Here is a 20123-nt window from a genome sequence, read left to right on the forward strand (position 1 = left end):
AAACAGATAGTTCTGTTTGAGGTTGCATTTAGGAATTGAAACTGAACTATTGTCAGTGGTGCCTCTTAACAACAGGAAAAAATAAATATTTGGTTTCACAGTTTCAGCTCTGAAGGGTGAGTATGGTAACCAAGAATCACCAAAGCACAGGGATGTGCCTCACACGCAGTTTTTCCACCAGGTGTGCTTCCGTGCCAGCTGTGCTGTGCGGTGATGGTTCCCATTCTAGAAACTTGAATACAAAATGCATCGTCACAGTTTAGGCAAATGTGTATTGTTAAAGTTTTGTTCTTCCCAAGATGAAGCATGATCACTCTTTGTTGTCACACCATGTCGTAAAAATTTACAAGTTGATTTGCTGTAGGTAGTTACTCAGTATGTTTCTGTTCAAAAATAAGAAAAAATTCAGAGATAGAAATACCACTCTGTCTGTGAGTGGGATTGATGTCTAACGCAAATTGCAAAGACAGCTTTCTGTATGTAGTGAGCATTCTGAGCTGCTTTGGCCCTGCTGTGAAGCATTAAGGGCAGGGGAAGTAAACCTCAAGCAAAACTCAACGTTGGGTTCTTTTGCAGGGCTAGAGCCTCAGTCACCCCCAAAAGCACCAGCGAGGAAGACACCAGCAGGACCAGCTCCAGCCAGCTCCCGAGCCCAGCTGAAAGGGAATGAAGATGAACTGGACCCAACCTGTGCAGCTGCAACACTGAAACTCATCAGAGACAAACTACCGAAGTTAACACCTCCTCATGCCAGGTTATTTTCATTTTAATTCTTACGATTTGTAGAAACCTCTTGCTCTTACTTGTGTTTATTAGTCACAAAAAAAATACAGAAAAGTACTCCTGGACTGGGCAAGCTAAGGTTTAGTCTATCTTGTTCACATTTTAAAGTTACATTTATCTTACTTCGGGGGTTTGTTAGTGATTGCAGTAGGCCCTTAAGGACTCTTTAATAATCACTTGATTTAGGTTTGATTTGTGTAAGTGGCCTCTGTGAAAAGATAAAACATTATCCTTTCTCCTAACCAACAAAGCCAGCCCCATTTATTGGGGGATTTTTCAGTTTGCAGCTAAACAGAACATGTCTTATGCTAAGTTAGAAAGTAGTTTCAGAAGTCTCTTGTTCCTAGTGACTTAAGCTATCTATCAATGCTGTTTGGAGGCATGTTCTACTGATTCCAAAGACGTATTTGTTGTCAATCCTATTCAAAGCTTGGTGAAATTCTAATCTTGTTTAACATCTATCTGTGAGTCTCTGGGGAATAAGTCTGGAGTAATCTACTTAGTGGTGTGTTCCTAAAAAGACACTTCTGTGTTGTCCGAAAGAAGGCACTTTGGGAAAGCCCTCAAAACCTAGCAAACTGGAATGTGATCTCAGAAAGAGAAAGGGGTTTACTTCATTAGAACTCCAGAATTTGGAATAACCAGGTATACATTTTGAAAAAATTTACGTTTTTTTTTTACATTAGTAAAATTAAAGCTAATTTTTAAAAAGTTAATGTTTCAGCTTCATGATGCACTGTGCTATGCTTACAGTGTGTGATTTTACAGTCTGTAGCCTTTGGGGTGTGGGGGAAAAAAAAAAGACAACCCTGAAAAGGTAGTTGTAGTCCTAGATCTAAGCTAATATTAGTGGTATGAAAAACTAATGTAAACAGAAAAAGTTGTAATTGTGGTTGTTCTCTATTGACTCTTCATCATTTTTCTCCAGCGAGTCTGCATCTACTGAGCCAGCAGCTTCAGAAGAGCCTGACAGTAAGAGAAGAAAACTAGAAGAGGAAAGAGCTAAAGCTCCCCTCATGCCTTTTGGGTTAGATCTTCACTACTGGGGACAGGATCAGCCAAGCGCTGGGAAGATTCTCAAGTAAATGCTCTTTTTCTTTTAAGACAAATTAAACAAATACACAGATTTACTTTTACTCAGAGGTCATGCAGTGGGGTGACTGCTATTTCTTTTGATAATTACTTTTTTTCTTTTCTTTGTGTTGTAGGACCCATAATCAAAGTCAGAAATTCTACCTTAAAGTGGTATTTGTTTTGAGAAGATGTGGTACTAATTAAATGTCCTTTGATACTTCAAAGCACATTTTTTCTGCTCTTTTCATGTTTGTGTATTATTTGCAGTATGGCAGCACTTAGTCCAATTTAAAGCAGTACCTGATTCTGTAAAGTACTGTGCAAGTCCATGATAGACAGTCCCTCTGCTGGAGGCTTCACAGTCTAAATAAATAACAGACAAGGTAGGAGAAAGACCAGGGAGGTGTCATGGATATTTTTCCCGACTTTACAGAGTGGTGACTGAGGAAATTGATATGCTTGTTCAGTCACAGAAGAGGAGGTGGCAGTTACAGGATTTGCATTTCAATCTCTCACTTCCCATTTTTGTCTGGGAAGGTTCTGTGTTTCTTGGAGATGAAGCATTGCTGGTTTGGGGAAAGCTGGTTGGGGAGAATAGATTAGAGGTATACAATCACAACTTGTTTCTGGCAGTTTGTTTTTAAAGTCCATTTTTTAGTACTAGCATTTTTGTATGAAAGTTGGGTTGCAAAATCTTTCCTATGCATATAAATTCCATACAAGTCCACCAGAAACTTAGTATCAGTGTGTACCATACTTGGCTTGAATAATGCAAAAATCATTGTCTGGCTGAGTTGCAAATCAAATTCGTATATTCTCTGCAGTATTACTTCGTTTGTTTTCTTACTAACACAAATCAAATAAAAACCCCATGATCATTATATGGGCTGGAGTAATGCTGTGCAAAAAACAAGCAAACAAAAAAACAACAACACAGAAATGGTGCTGCAGTGTGAAACCAAGGGGTTGACTTCATCATCGTCTCCACATTTTGACACAGAGGAATTTATGTTTTCATGACAAGGTCTTCTGCCCTGCCTTATGACATGTAAATTTTTTATTCCTCACTTCATGTCTTCACAATAGCTAGGTGTATTTCCACACTTTGGAAATGAGCCTAATTTGTTGATTTTCAGTGCATTTTTAAGATAATACCCCCTCAATTCCATCAGTTAGATTGGTTTGGGTACATTTCACTTTACCTTAATTTAACTATAAAGAGACAGTGTTTGCAGAAAGGAACAAGGGCAAAACTTTTCACCAGTACTTGATTGTATAAAATGCTGAATATGTTTTAAATTATTGAAAACAAGTGAAATTTGATACATAACAGTGCTTTAGCACAGATACTCCAAGCTTTGGGCTCTGTCTGATGAGGTGTAAGCTCTTCAAAGACTGGTTACGATTTTCAGCAAGGCTTTAAGAAGCATCTGTCTGTGCTAATGCCAAAAAGGTAGTAAGGCTTTATTTTACATTGCAAATGAGTTATTCAAGTCATAAGTAAAATCAGAAGCATATTTCACTGCCTGTCTGCCTTGTGCTGTACTGTTTTATTTTTATGCTTCCCATTAAAATAGAGGGCACACTTCTGAACCTTATGGTCTATAACTGCAGATATGCCAATCTAACCAAAGATAATTCAAGTAACTGTGCACACACAATACCATTGACCCCTGGGTGTAAAATGTATTTATTGAAAAATTAAGATAGTCGTTGACCAACTCTTTTAACTTTTCTATATACACACATACTATCTTACGGAGATGCCTAGAAACAAAACAAAAACAAACAAACAAAAAATATAAAATAATGGAGTGTGTATGGAATTTGCATTTTTAAAATCTGAAATGGAAAAGTCTTTCCCCTTCACCTATTTAACACTATGCCTCCCAACAGCACGTATAAGAAAGTCGGATTTTAAAATGTTGACAGTGAGACTGGCTATCGGGAAGATTGTTTTTCAAAGAATTTTTCTTCAGCTGGTGTGAGTAGGAGTGAGATGTTGGGCTTCTGGCTGCTCATCTGTTCCCCTACTCATGCCTCTTATGAAAAGATTTTATTTGTCACATACATCTTTTTTCAAACAAAAATCTGCCTTTTCAAAGCATTGCTTAAATTGCACCCTGAGATCCTTACTTCCCTTCTTTCCCATTCCCTGTGTCTTTTGACACTGTACTAATCTTTACAGTAGAATAATGAAGAGTTTATTTGCCTATATATGTCTGTAAATGTAGGTAAGGTTCTCTAATTTTAAAATAGATTTTCAATGGACTAGCTTAATTTCCTAGACGAACACCTCATATGTTTCTCAGAGTTATTAATATGATATAGAAGAACAGCCCACGGAACCTAGAAGGAAGAAAATCTGTAAGACTCGGCAGAGGGTTTGCTCTTTTCCTGGGTATCAAAATATTGCCACATGCCCTGATTTCAGCTTCTGCTTCTCTGCTGCTACAGGAGTACAGCTGTCAGGAATAAGATCAGGCAAGTTAAGATCAAGCTGTTTCCTCCCTGATCTATCTTCCGTGGTTCACAGTAGAAGTATTTTTTTTATGAAGAATATTAATGTAGAATTACAAAATTATTTATTGAAACCGGGTGTTGGATAACTGATTCTCAGTGCCAAGTCACCAGCTAGGGCTAAGACTGGTAGAAGGTGAGCAGATTGAACAAGAAGTTGACGCTAGTCAGGCTTCGATAATATTTTAAAAAACATCATCATCATAAGGCAACCTTAAGAAAGAAAGGGAGTCTTAAAAAAGAGTGGTAGATTTTTATTTTTTTTCTAAGTTGCTGATAAAGCTTCCCCTCATTTTACATGCAGGTTTACCACAGGGTTGTGCTGACTCCTTTATGTGCTTTCTACATGCTGAACTTGTGTCTGATGCAGGTGGCTCAGTGAGCCTGGACAGGAAAGGCACAACATTTCTATAGACAAATACATTTTTTATTGTTTTCCCAGATTTTCTTCTGAGCATCGATTTTGGGCACCCAGTGAAGTAGAGGAAGAGGTGGAAAATAACGAAATAGCTGAAATGTTAAAAACTAGATATATAACATTTGCTGGCAAGTTTGAACCAGTGAAGCATAAATGTCGAGCACCAATGCCTAATGGAAGTCTGTGCGAAAGACAAGATCGGATTAAGGTGGGCACCAAGTAACAGAACTTCCAGGATATGTGCTGTGTGGAGAGGATGTCATTAAAACATACCTACAAACATTAGTTTTGCACTATAAATATGGCTCAAGGGATTGAATGAAAGTTGTTTCTGGAGAAGTTTGCTGTTCCTGTGTGTTTCGCATAGGAAGCATCCTTTCTGTAATAAAATTGTAGACATTTACAGAGCTCTCAAATATTTCTGGCATTCATTGTAGGTATTTATATTATATTTATTATTGTTATATTTAAGTACCTTACAGTGGAAGCAGTGACAGTTTGTTGCTTACAAATTTTCCTTGTTTGGAGCATATTTGACATTAACAGTTTTTAGAAACATGAGTGTTTGGGGGGCAAAGAGATTTTATTTACAAATTAGATTTTATGAAAGCTAAATCCTGTACAACTTCAAAGCATGAGCTCTACTGAGGAGAGATCCTTTGTGTAAATACTTCGTTCTAATATCTCTGTTCTTCCTGTATTTGAGATTGAAGGATCTGAATGCACTAAAGTACTTCAGATGGGTTTGTTATGTGATAAGGATGTAATGTAGACAACAAATATGATGTAGGATGAGCGCCCTTGTTCCAGACATGACAGGTTGTGCTACCTGTTCTCTTGAAACCAAATATTCATATCACAAAGAGATTGTTTCCTTGAGATTCAGAATGTATTCAACACATGATGCTTATGGAATCCTGATGCCTTCTAAGGAGGACTGGGGTTCAGATGTATAGTTTTATGACTTGATTCCAGGCATAAGCTATGCTGGATAATATGTAAACATCTTCTTTTTATTCAGAAGTTTTGAGATTTTTTTCCCTTTCTTTGTGCAGTGCCCTTTCCACGGAAAGATAATTCCTCGGGATGAGCGTGGGATTCCTGTTAATGCAGAGGACAGAGACAGAGAAGAAAAGATGCGGTTTGAGAAGCAAGCAGCTCAGCCAGGTTTGTGTCTCCATAGCATCTGAAAACAATGTCAAAATATTAGATAGAGGTGGGAGCTAAACATATTGGGCTTTTTTCAAAGATTATTTTACATGTGCTTACATGTACTGTATAAAATATTTACAATATCTACAATATATTTGCATATTTATATTACATTATTTACAGTATCTACAATATCTACAATTGGACAACAATATCAGTACACAGTTGGACATCAAATGAGAGGTTATATGGAAGAAAACCTAATTCTTTTGTTAAAAAGGCACAGGTTGAGATCCACAGAACTGGATCATATTTCTGTTTTGCTCCTAGCTCCGTTCTCTCATTTAAATTCTAGTTGATTTTAATTTTCAGATCATTTGCAATGATTCTTGCTTATCTCCTAAGTATGGATGAATGTATACACAGAGTAAGGTTAACTTTACGTTGTTCTTTATTTTCTGTAGTTCTCATAATGTTCCTAACACTTCTCAAGCAGACGAATTATTTTCTTTATCACAAGAAACATGTATACTGAAGACAATTAAGCCTATTTCCTGGGAGATGCTTGGCTGTAACTATTCCCACACCTTGGCAAAATAAGTTGTCTAACTTCTCTGGTCCCTAACAGTTGTAGTTTATGTGATGAAATTTTAATATTATTAGGACTACTCCAAATATTGGCAGAGTGTTTTTGTTGTCACAATGCAGGCATTTATTTTTCTTATATCTTCTCATTTGTATTTACATGTATTTTAGAAGGAGAATTCTTGTCCTTCTAACGCTTTCTTTATGTGCTGTGCTACAAAATACTCTGACTCAGGGAAGCGCTTACCTAGAACTCTGTTGGCATTTTATCTAGTCTGGTAGCAGATCCAGTATTTGGAATGGGCTTGAGGAAGGCAGCAAAAGAACCTGTGCTATTTAATTGTTTACTGTTTAATACACAATATTCTATTTTGTTCTTGAACAATGGGGATGGACAACTAAACTAATGGTCTGAACCTTGTATTCTGGCTACTGCGTTCAGGTAGGATGCTCTGAAGGGAAGACCTGTCATTCCCCAAGATAATTGTATCATTTTTAGGTGAGATAAAGCTCTGGACTGTTAGGTAAGCAATGCAGGCAATGAGAAGGGCAGCAACCAATGAATACACAGGCAAGAAGACTTCCAAGGAGACTAAGGGACTTCTTTTTTTCAGTACAACTAAACCCCATTAGCAATAGACAGAAGGTAGATTTTCATATATCCCCAAGAGGATACCTAGAATGAAGCAAAACGACGTTGATGCACTACAAGGGAAGATGGGAGAGAGGGATCTATCCAGCAAGACGTAGTGTATAGCTGGAGGGAACAGATTTGTTTTCAGAGGTGTTATTTACTCTGCCTTCCCCAGGTGTTAGTTTTCTCTGTTTAAAACTAGTCTAGGTGAGTACTCTGCATTCTAATTAAACTTACCCTTAGGCTTTATCACTTTGATACCTTGCAGTATGGTCCCTTAAGAAGAGAGTTGGTTATTTCTCTCTTAAGCTCTGGCTGACTTCTCACCAGTTTCATAATTATGTATATTATGAGTGAGGCTACTGAGTTTTTCACAAAAAATGTGCATAAAGAACAGTAATTGATCTGTTATCCAAAAAGGTCGGTGATGAATAAAGGTGCATTTAAACATATAATCAATCCAGCCAGTTTCCTGTGATAGAGGTTCAAGTGACAGTGCTTAGGCATTACCAGCACCCCACGAAAGTAGCAGTCACTGAACACCTTTTGGTGTCCCCAGGTGTCAAGAAGTGCTGCATTCACAGGCAGTTTCCATCATTTTCCAAGTAGAGTGAAGTGCTGTAAGCTGGCTTCCAGCCAACAGTGGAAATACAGGAAATGTTGAACAGTGAAGACAGGCCAGGGGCGGGGAAGTTGTGCTACAAAGGAAAGTTCCCAACTCAGTTGTGACAAACTAAACCCACCAAATTAAGCTATGAGGTGTTCTTGAGGGACTAGTTTCAAACTGGAAACCAATACTTTGGTATAAAAATCACTTGCGCTGAAAAATATTGATTTTTTTATTTATTCTGTGAAATTGCCATTGCTCGAGGCTAGACATAATACTTATTTTTATTACAGTGTCAGCACGGTGTTGTTAGAGGCTTCTCACCTCTGGCCCACAAGGATGTGTGTGTTAGTCCCAAACCAGTGTTGACATTGCTGTGTTGCATTATTGAGTGCCGTCGTTAAGCTGAGATGTCACACAAAGGTCCATCCTGGCTGTCTGGGGAGATACTGAGCAGGCTACAGCACTTAATTTATTGGACAAAACCTTCAAGGTTTCTAAAGCCATATATACACCAGATGTCACTGAATACTTTTATCCACTGCTTTTGTTTCTTTCTTTTCTTCCTGTGCCTTGGATTTTTTATATTTATTTTATAATATTTTCAGTAACCTTTTCAAACGTGTTTTTTTTTTTTTTTTGGTTGGTTGGTTTGGGTTTGTGGTTTGGGGAGTGGAGGGAGGGTTATTTTTTTGTTGTTTTTTTTTTTTAGCTTAGACTTGAACAAAGTGCTGCTGTGGAAAATGTACAAGTAGAGAACCACAGTAAGTGCTTTGATCATATGATTGAAAACATCATTTGCTAATGATGACAGCTTGAAAAATGCCAAACATTAAAACTGGGAGATCAGTTTTGTAATTAAATTCCACAAACATTCTTCCTATGTCTTTTTCCTATTGGACAGTAGGTTAATTTTATCCTTACATGGTTGAAGAGGAAAACAATTCTGTAAAAGTAACACAGTTTGTGTGATAAGGCCTTGTGTTTTGACAACACTGTCACTGATATTATGAAGCATTTTTCAACTTAGTGTATAAAATTTTGAATCCTAGCTAATGTCCACAAAATGGTGCTTTGGGCTCTTTGGTCCTGAAACAATGAATCATAAGGGATTAAGCTGACCTGCTAATCTGCACTGTTCATCCTTTTCCAATAGTTCGCACACAGGAGCAAATTAAGTGCCTATTTTTTGTGTCAACCCTGAAGAGTATCTGGTTTTTCAGCCCTTAGTGACTTGTTAACAAACAGGTATCAGGACAGGCTGGTGAAGGCAGGCCGCTGGCCAGTCAGATGTGAAATAGCATCTCTTTACTAACTACAGTATTGATTCCCGCCTACCCTTGCAAACTGTGTAATTTTCTTTTCCCTGCTGCTAAACTCAGTAACAATGTATGAAGAGCTTTAGGGGCCCATCAATGCTCAAAAAGGCTGCTCTTCCCTGGCATTCTATTGATTTTTCTCAAAGGCTTTTAAATTGCTCCTTCATTTTACTCAAATGCTCATTTCATCTCTACTGGATGCCGGCATTTTTTCGTTGTGTTTAAACAATTGCTCCATTCACTGGGTTCCTAAACTGTGACGCCTTCTTATTACTGGGAGATAAACTGTTTAGACAGTTTTCCTTAATCTTGGATTAATCGTTCCTGTATCTGAATTGTGCTGTTCTGTATTCCTTCACCTCCAAAAAAAAAAAAAAAAAAGACACCAAAAGAACCCACCTCTTGAAGTCTCATGATCTATCAAGTATATGTGCTCTATTTTCTCCCTCTATACATCTCCTGCTCAGTTCCTATGTAACTCCATTTTCGTCATTTTTTTTTCCTGTGTTGGATTTTAACCTGTCTTTGCTTTCGCATATCATACTAGTAAGTTACATCTAACTGTTCCTTGGAAAATTGCTCTGGGATTCCTAAACACTGTGTTCTTAAGTGCCTCTGACCTTCTTGAAATGTTGTTACTGATATTTGTTACGCTCACTGACCAGCTTGGTGCAGAAGTGAAGTTGTATTGTCATTTAGCACCGCATATTCTCCCATATCTGCATAGATTTTAAATAAGAGAAGTTTGGTGTTTCAGTTTCTGCAGGCAGCAAAGTCAGGCTGACATACGTGAAGCTCTATGACAAATGACTGGCAATTAGTGGTTATTAAAAGGAGGAATTCTGACATTGATGCTGAATTTGGACAGTGTTACTCTCAAACCATGTGCTCAAAATGTTTAAAATGTGGAACCATTTTCTTAAGTTTGCATAGGTCAATTTTCCTACGTGAAGATATCTGTCCTTTAGGCACATTTTTTGCTTATTTCTACTTTTATTTTTCATTCTTCTTGTTCTGCTGTGCAAGACACAATACTAATGATGAAAGATGACTGCTTCCTTGAAATTACAGTCTAAATCATTTATGCTTATTCCCATGGTAGCAACTGTGATCAGACTCCACTCGCGGTGGGTGGTTGGATTCTGAAGCATTGAGAATTTGATAAAACCATAAAACAAGTTTGTGAAGAGAGAAATTTGCTTGTGCTATTGTCAAAAGAAAAACAAAAAGCAGTTTTACTTAGATAATTAAGCTGATGAAGTGTGGAATACTTTGAAAGAATGATCAAATGTAAAATTGAGCTTATGGCAACAGGGTTATTTTTGTCATATTCGAGAATGCTTTTAAAATATCAGATGAAGAAATGTTAAAATATCATCACCCCGCTCTACTCTAAAATTGACAAATTCCGTATTTTTTAATCTTATTCAGAATTTATTTCTGGAGGTCAGTACCACAGCTACCTTGTTGGCACTTTGCTCAGTTTCTAACTGATGATTGCTGTGTTTATGTCATGCATGGAATAGCTTCCTCGAAATCTTGCTACTGTGCTGCTGTAAGAGCTTGTCTTTATACAGAACAGTTTTGTCTACAGCAGCTAGTAGATACCAATCCCAGCCTGGCAGGGCTTTTTCATCAAGGTCTGTGGTTTTGACTAATTGCCTTATCCTCCCTCCTTTTGTGTATGCAATTTACAGCACACTGACTGTTGTTGCTTGGTAGTGGCAAGAACTTTTACCTTAGGAGATCGCACATTCTTCTTAATCTTGAAGTTTCAAAGTGCATGTTTTTTTTTTTCTTTTAAACAGAGTGGCGAGATCCAGAATTCGTGAGAGAAGTTGAAGCAGCTACAGGAGTGGATCTCGGTTCCTCTAAAAATGATGGGAAAGGAGGGAAAAAGAAAGGGAAGAGGAAAAAATACCCCAATCTGACAGACCTGAAGCAGCAGGCCAACACTTCTCGTTCACGGCTTGAGAAGAAAGTCTTCAATAAGTAAGATATTTACCTTTTCTAATGTCTGCTAAATTGTTGTTTCTCTTTGTTACAGCAGTGATTTCCCTTTCTACATTAACATGCGCTTAGCAAACAGCTTTCTTTGCCAATGGCAGAGCACAAATGCCTTTCATGTCTCCGGAGGGCAGAGACTAGCAGGTAGTGATGATCAGGGTTATTTCTTAGAAGTTGATTTGCAACTAATTCAGAAAGTTTTCCTTTTTGGCCCATCACTCATCTTTTTAAAAACCTGTAATTGCTGTAATGGTTTCTGTGGACAATCATTTGTTAACCAGATGGATGCTACTCTGTGTGTGCAGAAAGTACTGAATCTGAAAAGAAAATGAAGTGTTCAGAGTGACACAACTTATGGCACCAGACACACACTGGAGTAGTGTAGATGAAATGAAAGTGAAGGGTTTTTCCTTTTGAAAGCCCAAGGTGAGCTGTCCTGAGCAGTACTTTAACAAAAGCATCTGTCAAAAACCCTTGGCAGTTGCCCTCAAGCCTCTGGTGTATGTTCAGAGACATTCCCAAACTTTTTACTGCCACTTCGGCTTCTTTGCTCCTGTATATTTTTCCTCACACTGGTATATACAAAATTTGTGGCCAGGTGTGATGCACCACTTTCCAGTCCACACCACAATTCTTTTCATGTGTTACTCAGACATGCTGCCAGTGCATTTTCTTCTCCTTTGCTGAGAAGTGCATTAAGAAAGATATTTGAATCCTTGTGTTACGCTCCTTTTTCACTTAACCTTTACCATCCCTTGTTAATACCAGGGGAGGGGAACGGGCTGCACATATCTTCTCTTTTCAGTGGAAGAGTTTGGAGATGAATGCTACTTGTACCAGAGACTTGCAGACATGGTGTTGTTCTCAGGATGGTGCTGTTCCTACATTTCTTCCTTTCCTCCTAGCACATGTGCAAAGAGTAGCTCCAGGCCTTCATTTAGCCAGAAAGCAAACTATTTGGGCTGCAAAGCGGCAACACTCAGAAGCGTTACGATCATAAAATAATCATAACTTCCACATATTGAAGTCTAAACATGAATGCACCCAAGGTCATTTATGCACCCTTACCTTTATTTTTAAAAAATGTAACCAATAGCTACTTATTTGTAAGAAAGCTTGGCTTCTCTGAGATGCAGTTTAATGAATTAATTGTTCAGTGACCTAAACGTTCTCACAATTTCACCTTGATAGTTATGCAACTTTCTAGCTCAAGGTAAAGAGAGTTCTGAAAGTCCAGGTAGTTTGTTAGTAATGTAGTTCTGTTGAAGCAAGAATATTGCAGAAAAGTAAAGTAACACAGGGTTGCTACTGTAAGCATGGCACCAAAGTGGCTTGCAACATGCCTGCCTCTCATCGTAGGCTTGTGAATGTGGTGTTTAAGTTCCAGAAGTTTTAAAAATCCAGAAGTTGTCAGCCAGCTCTCTACCCCAAAATCTACAGTGGTACAAAACATGAACCTGCATTGCTAAAATGCTTCAAGCCACTGTTATTTGGGGATTATTAGTTTGAGGTAACTTGAGTATCTGCAGTAAATATGGGCATTGTAGAAACCTGTTGACTTTTTTTTATTACTCTACAGAAGAAATTACTTTTTTTTCCTTTCTGAAACAGACTTTACTTCTAGAAAACTTTCTCATGCCATCCTGATGGACACTCAATGAATTTAGAAATTTCAGACAGGTGTCTGTAACTTAGGTAAACAGATGAGAACTTTGAAGGAAGTAAACTAGCTCGGATGCAAGTGGGATTTTACAATCCCCCTGCCCCCAGGCTGAATGGATTTTAGAACATCCATAGCACTATATGTCCACTCTGTTATGCCATTTCTTATATCTAGTCTTGGTTAGATGTGGCTGCAACATAAATTTGTCCAAGCATGCTCTGGTCTTTATCCTACAGGAAGCAGCTGCAAGTATTTAAAGACTTTCACATGTTATAGTATTTAAAGCAAAGTAAGCAGTGGAAAGTTGTCAAATCAAAAAAAAAAAAAAAGTTATAAAATCGTTAAGTTATTTCCTAAGCATACTAGATGAGTTAAACAACATCTAAAACACAATATTTGTTTAAAATCCATTTTCCCTTTTTTTGATGTAATGGTTACAATAACAGCCAACTCCATGTTGCTTTTTATTACAAAATAACACGTTTCCTGTGAAATTCTCAAGTTACTCAATACTAGCTAAAGTCAAAAAAAGCATACAATTAGAAGAAATTTGTATCAGGTTTAACAATATAAATTGAAAAAGTTGGTTTTGGTTTACTGTGCTTTTTGCTAATGATTTTGAATGTTAGTGCCAGGCACAGGGAATCAAACCTGTCATGTTTTAATAGGTTTCATGCTTTGCAGCACTAAACAAGATGATAACCTTGGCTCCTTATAACAACCCCAAATTACTTGAAATGTATAGGTGATAAACCCAGGCTCTGGTCTGCCAATACAGTTAAGTGAAATTGCACAGAGATCATCAAAGTGGGATCTCATTTCATTTACAGTATCGCACAATCCAGTGGTGCTAATGTAAAACCTACATGACATGAAAGTGTCAAGGCCACTCAGCACTGCTAAAGGCTCACTTTTCTCCTACCAATTAGGCAATATTTGAAGTGCAAAACCATGACCACATTTTCTTTACTCTGGTAACTTTATTGGTAGAATTTTGTTAAAAAAGACCACTTCCAAGGTGTTTTTTCAGAATGCTGTCTTTGATTACAGTTGCTGCTGAGAAAATCTTTAATCCCACCATTTAGAAGCATTATTGAGAAGTATCCTCTGTCTTCAGATGTTTCAAAATTGCTTTTAAAGTGAAGCCATTAAAAGGAGCAGTTTTCTGTAACAGAAATCAACTTGCCTTTCAGAGGTAACCATAGGAGCAGAGCTGGAATAGTGTGTCAGGCCCAATCCTGAAAAAGGCTAGTGCACAATACCTGGTAGATGTCTTTTCCTCATTTTACCAGACACCCTGCAGCATCCCTAGAAGTAGCAGAGAAAGGTAGACTGTGACAACACAGAGTCTAAGAGCACTAGACTTGAAACCATCCACTTGGTATGAGAGGACTTGCACAGTGCATTTCTGGTATAGAAATGGACAGAGACACATCCATGAGTGCCACGTTCTTAAATGGGACACAGTCCCTCAGATCAAGTGTTCAGAAATAACTTCTTGAAAAGCAGCACCAGGGTGACATTTTAACATACCTGCAACTACCAGCCTCAGATGTTTGGGCTTTCCTGCTAGAAGCTTCCAAAATCACTGGGAAAAAAAAAGTGGAACTCTGGAGTCCAGTAAAGAAAATTTACATCCTGCACTCATCAGCTTCCATAAGCTTTTGTAGGGACAGATACATACAACAGAACATTCTCTTCATTGTTGCTGTGGCCTTCCTTTCTTCTGCTTTCTTGCACCTCTGAAACAGTGAACTCCTTTTTATGCCTTTCTATTCTGCAATATTAAGTTATTTATCTGCATATACATGTAAGTGTATGACAGTCTTTGCTGTACTCCTAATATAGTGTTGTGGTCATGGATTAAACAGTTGCTGCTCAAGAGAGCCTTACTCTGCATATGGCTGATGAAACTGGGTTTTAAGAACCTCTGGAAGGGAAGTTGCTAAATGAATTATACTTGAACATCAACCCTTTCCCATATAAAAACATTCTAAATTTTGCAGGTGGTATTTGGTAAGGGTTTCTGAGTGTTGGCTAGGCTCTTTAAAATCCTGGTAGGTGCTTTTAGTCACTTTTTTTCATCACAGATTGGTTATTTGCTTTTGAAAAAAAATAAACTTGTTATGTGTGACTGTCAGAAATAATGCTAGGAGGGTAGAATGCACAGCTATTAAACTGAAAGACTTCAATTTGTTTACTCCTGTTAATAAAATCATTGCTGAATTAAACTATTTGTATTGCTGCAGCTAATTTGATTAACAAGACAAATTTGTTCAGCCTCATCAGTGCAGTGTTCAGAAGCCTGATAGCGATTAATCATAGTTCATTTTTCCCCCAACATTCATAAACAGTCTCTGAGATTGCCTAGAATCAACATAACTGTTTTTATACTTTATTTCTCTTTCAGAGGTGCTGTGAAAAGGGTGGTGAAAGCAATGAATCAAATGGACCAAAGGAAGCATGAGAAGTTTGCCAACCAGTTTAACTATGCACTGAATTAAATTGTAATAAAACAAAGGGGAAGACAACTAACAAGACTACAACTGTACAAAACCTTTAGCGCAGGCCTTCACCTTTAAACTAAAATATGGTGCTGTATGTATTTTTACTGGGGTTATTTTTTAAATTATTTTCAACTTCTAATATATTTTATAATTAACATGAATTTTGCAAAGATATGGTGGTATATCATTGAATGCATTTAACAAGTTGATAATTACTTAAAATGTACATGAAATAGAACTTTTTTTTATGATTTGCACATACTCTGAATAAAATGGTCAGTTTTTTTTTTTTCCTTCTTAAGGGACTCATGTAATTTATACCTTGGTTGTCAGCATGCGTGTTGTAATTTGTCTTGACTTTCATACCTTCAAAAAGATACCTTAGAAACAGTATCAATTTAGATTTTTTTAAAATGAGAGTTGGCAACACAGGGAATACTTGCTCAGCCTACTATTCTAGAAAGAGCACCACATCAAGCAGCCCTCTAACCCCTGCAGTACCTTTGAAGGCCTCTTACATACATTGGAAGAAAGATGCCATTCAGTTGATATCTTCTGATAGCAAAAGGAATCAAGTTGGATTCCAGCAGGTCCAGGAGCTAATTCAAATTCAGTAGCTGTGGCACCAATGTAGAAGCTGAACTGTTGAAATTAATCCTGGTCTGCCTCTTGTCTTCCCAAGATGTTCTCCCAAATATCTTTCAGAACTCAATCTAGAAAGCTCATTATGAGAAGTTATGGAGATATGGGGACTATGCTGGGGATTAAGTGATACCCAAAAAAATAAAGCTGCAGTACAAAGTGAAAGTAGGAAGTTTTTAAAAAAATTACTTGTGTGGCTTACTGCACAAGTGAACTGCTTGCCTTGTATTGTTGGGATCCTGTGCTGATAACATCTAAGCACCCAAATACAACCACAACTCTCTAGACTCCTCTGACTCCAGAGGAGTAACACACACATCTAAATCGAGCAGCTGGATCCAACGTGGCTTGTTACTGGCTGAGTACTCTGTCACATCTCACGTTTGCTTTACTGGCTCTAGTCATGTCTGAAGTGGAGTGAAACAAACATTGACCAGTTGTATTCTGTATTATATGTGGGTTTCATACAGCTTTATGGGTGAAGGAAATCAAGAATATGAAGGAGGGTAGTGTATAAGAAATTAAATATTAACTTTCAGTAAAACACAATACAAATTAGAAAAGTTTCTCTGCAGCACTGGGTTAGGCACTTACCTGTATTTGAGGTGTTTCCTCATGCATAAGAGTCTGTAAGAATTAAAATAAAATCCTCAGCGTAGCTTATGAAAGTAGTTAGAAGGAACAATTTACAGCTCTGCCAAGTACCTCTTGATTTGAGCAAGTACTGCTGAGAAAACAATGTTTACTCTTGATAATTTATCTTGCAGGTCTTTACAGTTTGGAAGATATTCTCCAAAACATATATAGAAATATACTTCTAAACTACAACAGATAATAAATAGCTAGCAGCTGTTTAAGCAGGAATTTCAAAGTTATTTACCACACTGGAAATCAGAGCCATGTCTACTAGCTGTCTAGCTAACTTGGCAACGAAGGCTGCAGGTGAGAGCATAGTCAACAACAAACCATGTTCATCACCAGGTCAGTTGCATCAGGTGCTAAATTGATTGTATTTGTTAGCAAAGATAAACAAAAAAAGGAACACCACCAAAAAAAGGTAAAGCTGACACACTTGAGTGCAATGTAGATCATTGGATGCTGATATTACAGAACAGTCCAAATGAATCTGGAAATTAATATTCATGAGAGCCACAATAGTGGCTCTCATGAATAGTTAATGGCTCTCATGAATATCATGAGAGCCACAATAGTGGCTCTCATGAATAGTTATTCCACCATTCCAGAGATTTGAGCCTGCACATAGACTGAAGGTGTTAATTTTAAAAGATATGTTTTTGCTCCTGTCTGTAGGAAGAAAGAGGAATTTATATTGTGCACTGACACTTATCCCTTTGTGGGCATGAGGTGTCAGCACTATAAAACTTCCAGCAAACAGGTATACTTCACTGCAACTCAGATTTCCCCATTTTGTGTTTTTTGTTTAAAAAAAAATAAAAAACAAGATTTGGAAATTGTAGAAATCTGAGAGAAAGTAGTATGCTTAAATAATTATGCTCCTTTATAATGCTACTCAGCGTCACATAGTTCTAGAATTATCAACTGAAACTTCTTACCTGGACCCAATTTCAAAGGCAGCAGTTAAACCTGATCCTAGTGGGTCAGCTGCATGTTTCCTCACCTCCCATCTTCCTTAATTAAGGCACACACATACATGTACATTCTTCTAGATTGCTTCTCATGCATAAAGGCAATTTGCAGAATTAAGGTTTCCCAACAACAGACCTGAGCTAGCTAACTGTAGCTCTGCTGGAGAAAAAAAACTTAGAACAGCATCTATCACCAATTATCCACTACACCTTAATTGAGCAGAAATCCTTTCAACTTTAAAAGGATCAAATCCTCCTTTTAGAGGTATCAGACCTCTTTGTGCATCACAGCAACTTAGAGATTTCAACTTAGAAATTTCAGGTTTCACGATTCTAAGCTGAACACCCTTTCAAACATCTTAGTTAACTGTCTGTGACTTTTCTATTGGAAACCTCCCTACTCCTGTCTTATAAGCACCAGGGAAAAAAAAAGGAATTGTCATTCACATTATCTCTGGTGTTTATTTTTGTCATCATAACTCTCTCAAATACCTTTGCAATGTACCATAACATACTCCTACTTTCTGGAGATACTTAATATGATTTTCAGGTACCTAAACACCTTGGTTGATTCGACCCTTGGTTTGTGTCATCTGGGTGTTACTACAATGAATAGCTGTAGTACAGGCTGAATTTTCTGTATTTCTAAAAGGACACAATAGCTCTGAGCTGGAGCGAGCTATGCTGACAAATCTAAGGCATCCTTTTCTAAGAGTGCTATTTCAGTGGTAAAACAAGAATAGAAAGCAAAGGCTTCTCCAGTTTTTCCTACTAGAGCATGATTGCATCTGGGAAGTAAAAACTTGCAGGGAAGAAACTGTATAGCATATTTAAATTCAGTGCTGTTTAAGGTTGGAATGAAGGGTCTGGCTTTCTGATACATAGCACATAGTGAGTGTGTACTGACATGAACAAACCTGGTATGAGGTCTGTGAGCAGAGCACATGCTCACACAGATTCTGAATTAGAGGGCATGTGCTGAGGGATTGCTCTTAAGTTACTGATAGAAAATATTAATATTCATCTCTTACATGATTCCTTGCAATTTTATTATCTCTAACCATATGTTAGGCATGTTAACAATCCAGGTCTGGTTGAAGGCTTCTACTGGAAAATTAGAACCCTTAAAAGCTCCTAGAATTGTTCTTTAAAAGACTTCTTAATTATGAAAGACTTTTCCACTTAAGCCTAATAAGACCCAGGAGGAAAGGGGGGAAAAAAAGAAGTATGAGCACTTAAGAAGGTTTGATCTGACATGTATTTTCACAACATATAGCACCAACCAAACACGTGGCCTTAAGAAAATCACTCTTTAAAGAGGCAGTGGGAATCATAGTGCCCTTAGTGGCTACAGTGCTGGAGCACACAGAATGAAGGTGAAGTTCCAAGTCCTTTCTCAGCCCAGAAGGTGTAACAATCACATATCCTGCTGTGGGAGACAACCCAAGCCACAGGCAACTAAATGCAAAGGAACTAGAAGGAAGCAATTCTCATCACTTGTTTTTCTGGGGCAGGGGGCCTGAAATTCAACCACAGTGGACCTAAAAACACTTTGTGTAGGAGACTAGACGAGGCAAAAAGAGCCTTCTAGACTACAGCCCCCAGGCTGGGGCAAGGGAAGACTGGAACCTTGTTCTCATTCCCTGAGCGTCTACCATGAAAAACATTGCTGAGCTTCACAAATTCAGGCAAGAGCTTGGAGTTTGTTCATAACAATTGTTGTTACCAGCTACATCAGTCCTAATGACCTGCTGGACACCAGCGTGAGAGAAGGGCATTACTCTGTCAAATACTGGAAACCAATTTCTCTGTCTCGGTACACAGCGGGACAGCTACATTTAAATGAAACAAAACAATATCCTGCTCATGGGAGAAAATAACATTTGAGTGTGTGTCTGGAAACAGGAAGGAGAGTCCTACACCAAGTGCTACCCAAGGAAAATTCTCCAGCACTAAGAGCACACAACAAACTCCAGACCATAGCACACTGAGGAGTAAAAGAGAGGACAGAGGCTCTAGGCATTGAGGAGAAGTGAGCCAGGAGCAGAAAGTGACAACAAGGCAGGAAGGGGCAGTGGCCTTCCTGATAAGAGGCACAATCCCACAGCACCCAAACAAGAAAACCAGATTTGGTGACAGCAACCAGAGACAGCCAACAGTTAGCACTTCCCTGAAAGTCCACGTCTACCAAGATAAAAGGCAGGCCCAAAGTCAAGTCAGCAAGCATAGGTAAGGTACAAAACTAAGCACACCTCCTCCACAGCGCCAGCAAGAGACTTCACCTAAACACAGCTTCCCCACAACCAACCAAAGGGCAAAGACCCCAGCCTAGGGCTCTCCCAGTTTAGTAGGTTTCATGGCAGTCTGAGCCAAGGTCTTGCAGCTGTGTCATATCAGTGCTGACCTCAAACACCTGGCAGGGGCTGGGACAAGGATACCAAGGAAGATTACAGAGAAAGGTGGAAAAAGAGAGAAACTGGAGCCTGTTGATACATTCAGAGCATCTCTCTTAAATTCACGTGGTGGCAATCCTTTCTGTTACAAAATCCTCTGCAGATGCTGAAGGACTTAAGAAAGAGGGTGGGAAGCACCATAAGCTAAGAGC

At 38.2% G+C, this 20123-nt stretch overlaps 1 protein-coding gene and 1 long non-coding RNA gene across 2 annotated transcripts in view; one reads left to right on the top strand and one right to left on the bottom strand.

Moving 5' to 3' along the window:
* The window catches only part of UVSSA (UV stimulated scaffold protein A), a 51469-nt gene extending 35903 nt beyond the window's left edge, over positions 1–15566 (top strand). Inside the window, exons 8-13 of the mRNA XM_068679662.1 lie at positions 577–754; positions 1712–1864; positions 4820–5003; positions 5851–5962; positions 10901–11084; positions 15173–15566. Coding sequence (XP_068535763.1) covers positions 577–754; positions 1712–1864; positions 4820–5003; positions 5851–5962; positions 10901–11084; positions 15173–15266 — 905 coding nt within the window. The 3' untranslated portion in view covers positions 15267–15566. The remainder of the gene's footprint in view (positions 1–576; positions 755–1711; positions 1865–4819; positions 5004–5850; positions 5963–10900; positions 11085–15172) is intronic.
* A 151-nt stretch (positions 15567–15717) lies between these two features.
* Positions 15718–19834, bottom strand: LOC137855496 (uncharacterized). Its single transcript, XR_011095760.1, has 3 exons — positions 19771–19834; positions 16506–16538; positions 15718–15990 (listed from the first exon to the last, which is right to left on the bottom strand). It is a non-coding gene; the product is annotated as an uncharacterized lncRNA (long non-coding RNA).
* Positions 19835–20123: the final 289 nt, after the last annotated feature.

Source organism: Anas acuta, chromosome 4 (assembly GCF_963932015.1).
Source record: "Anas acuta chromosome 4, bAnaAcu1.1, whole genome shotgun sequence".
Taxonomy (NCBI): Eukaryota; Metazoa; Chordata; class Aves; order Anseriformes; family Anatidae; genus Anas; species Anas acuta.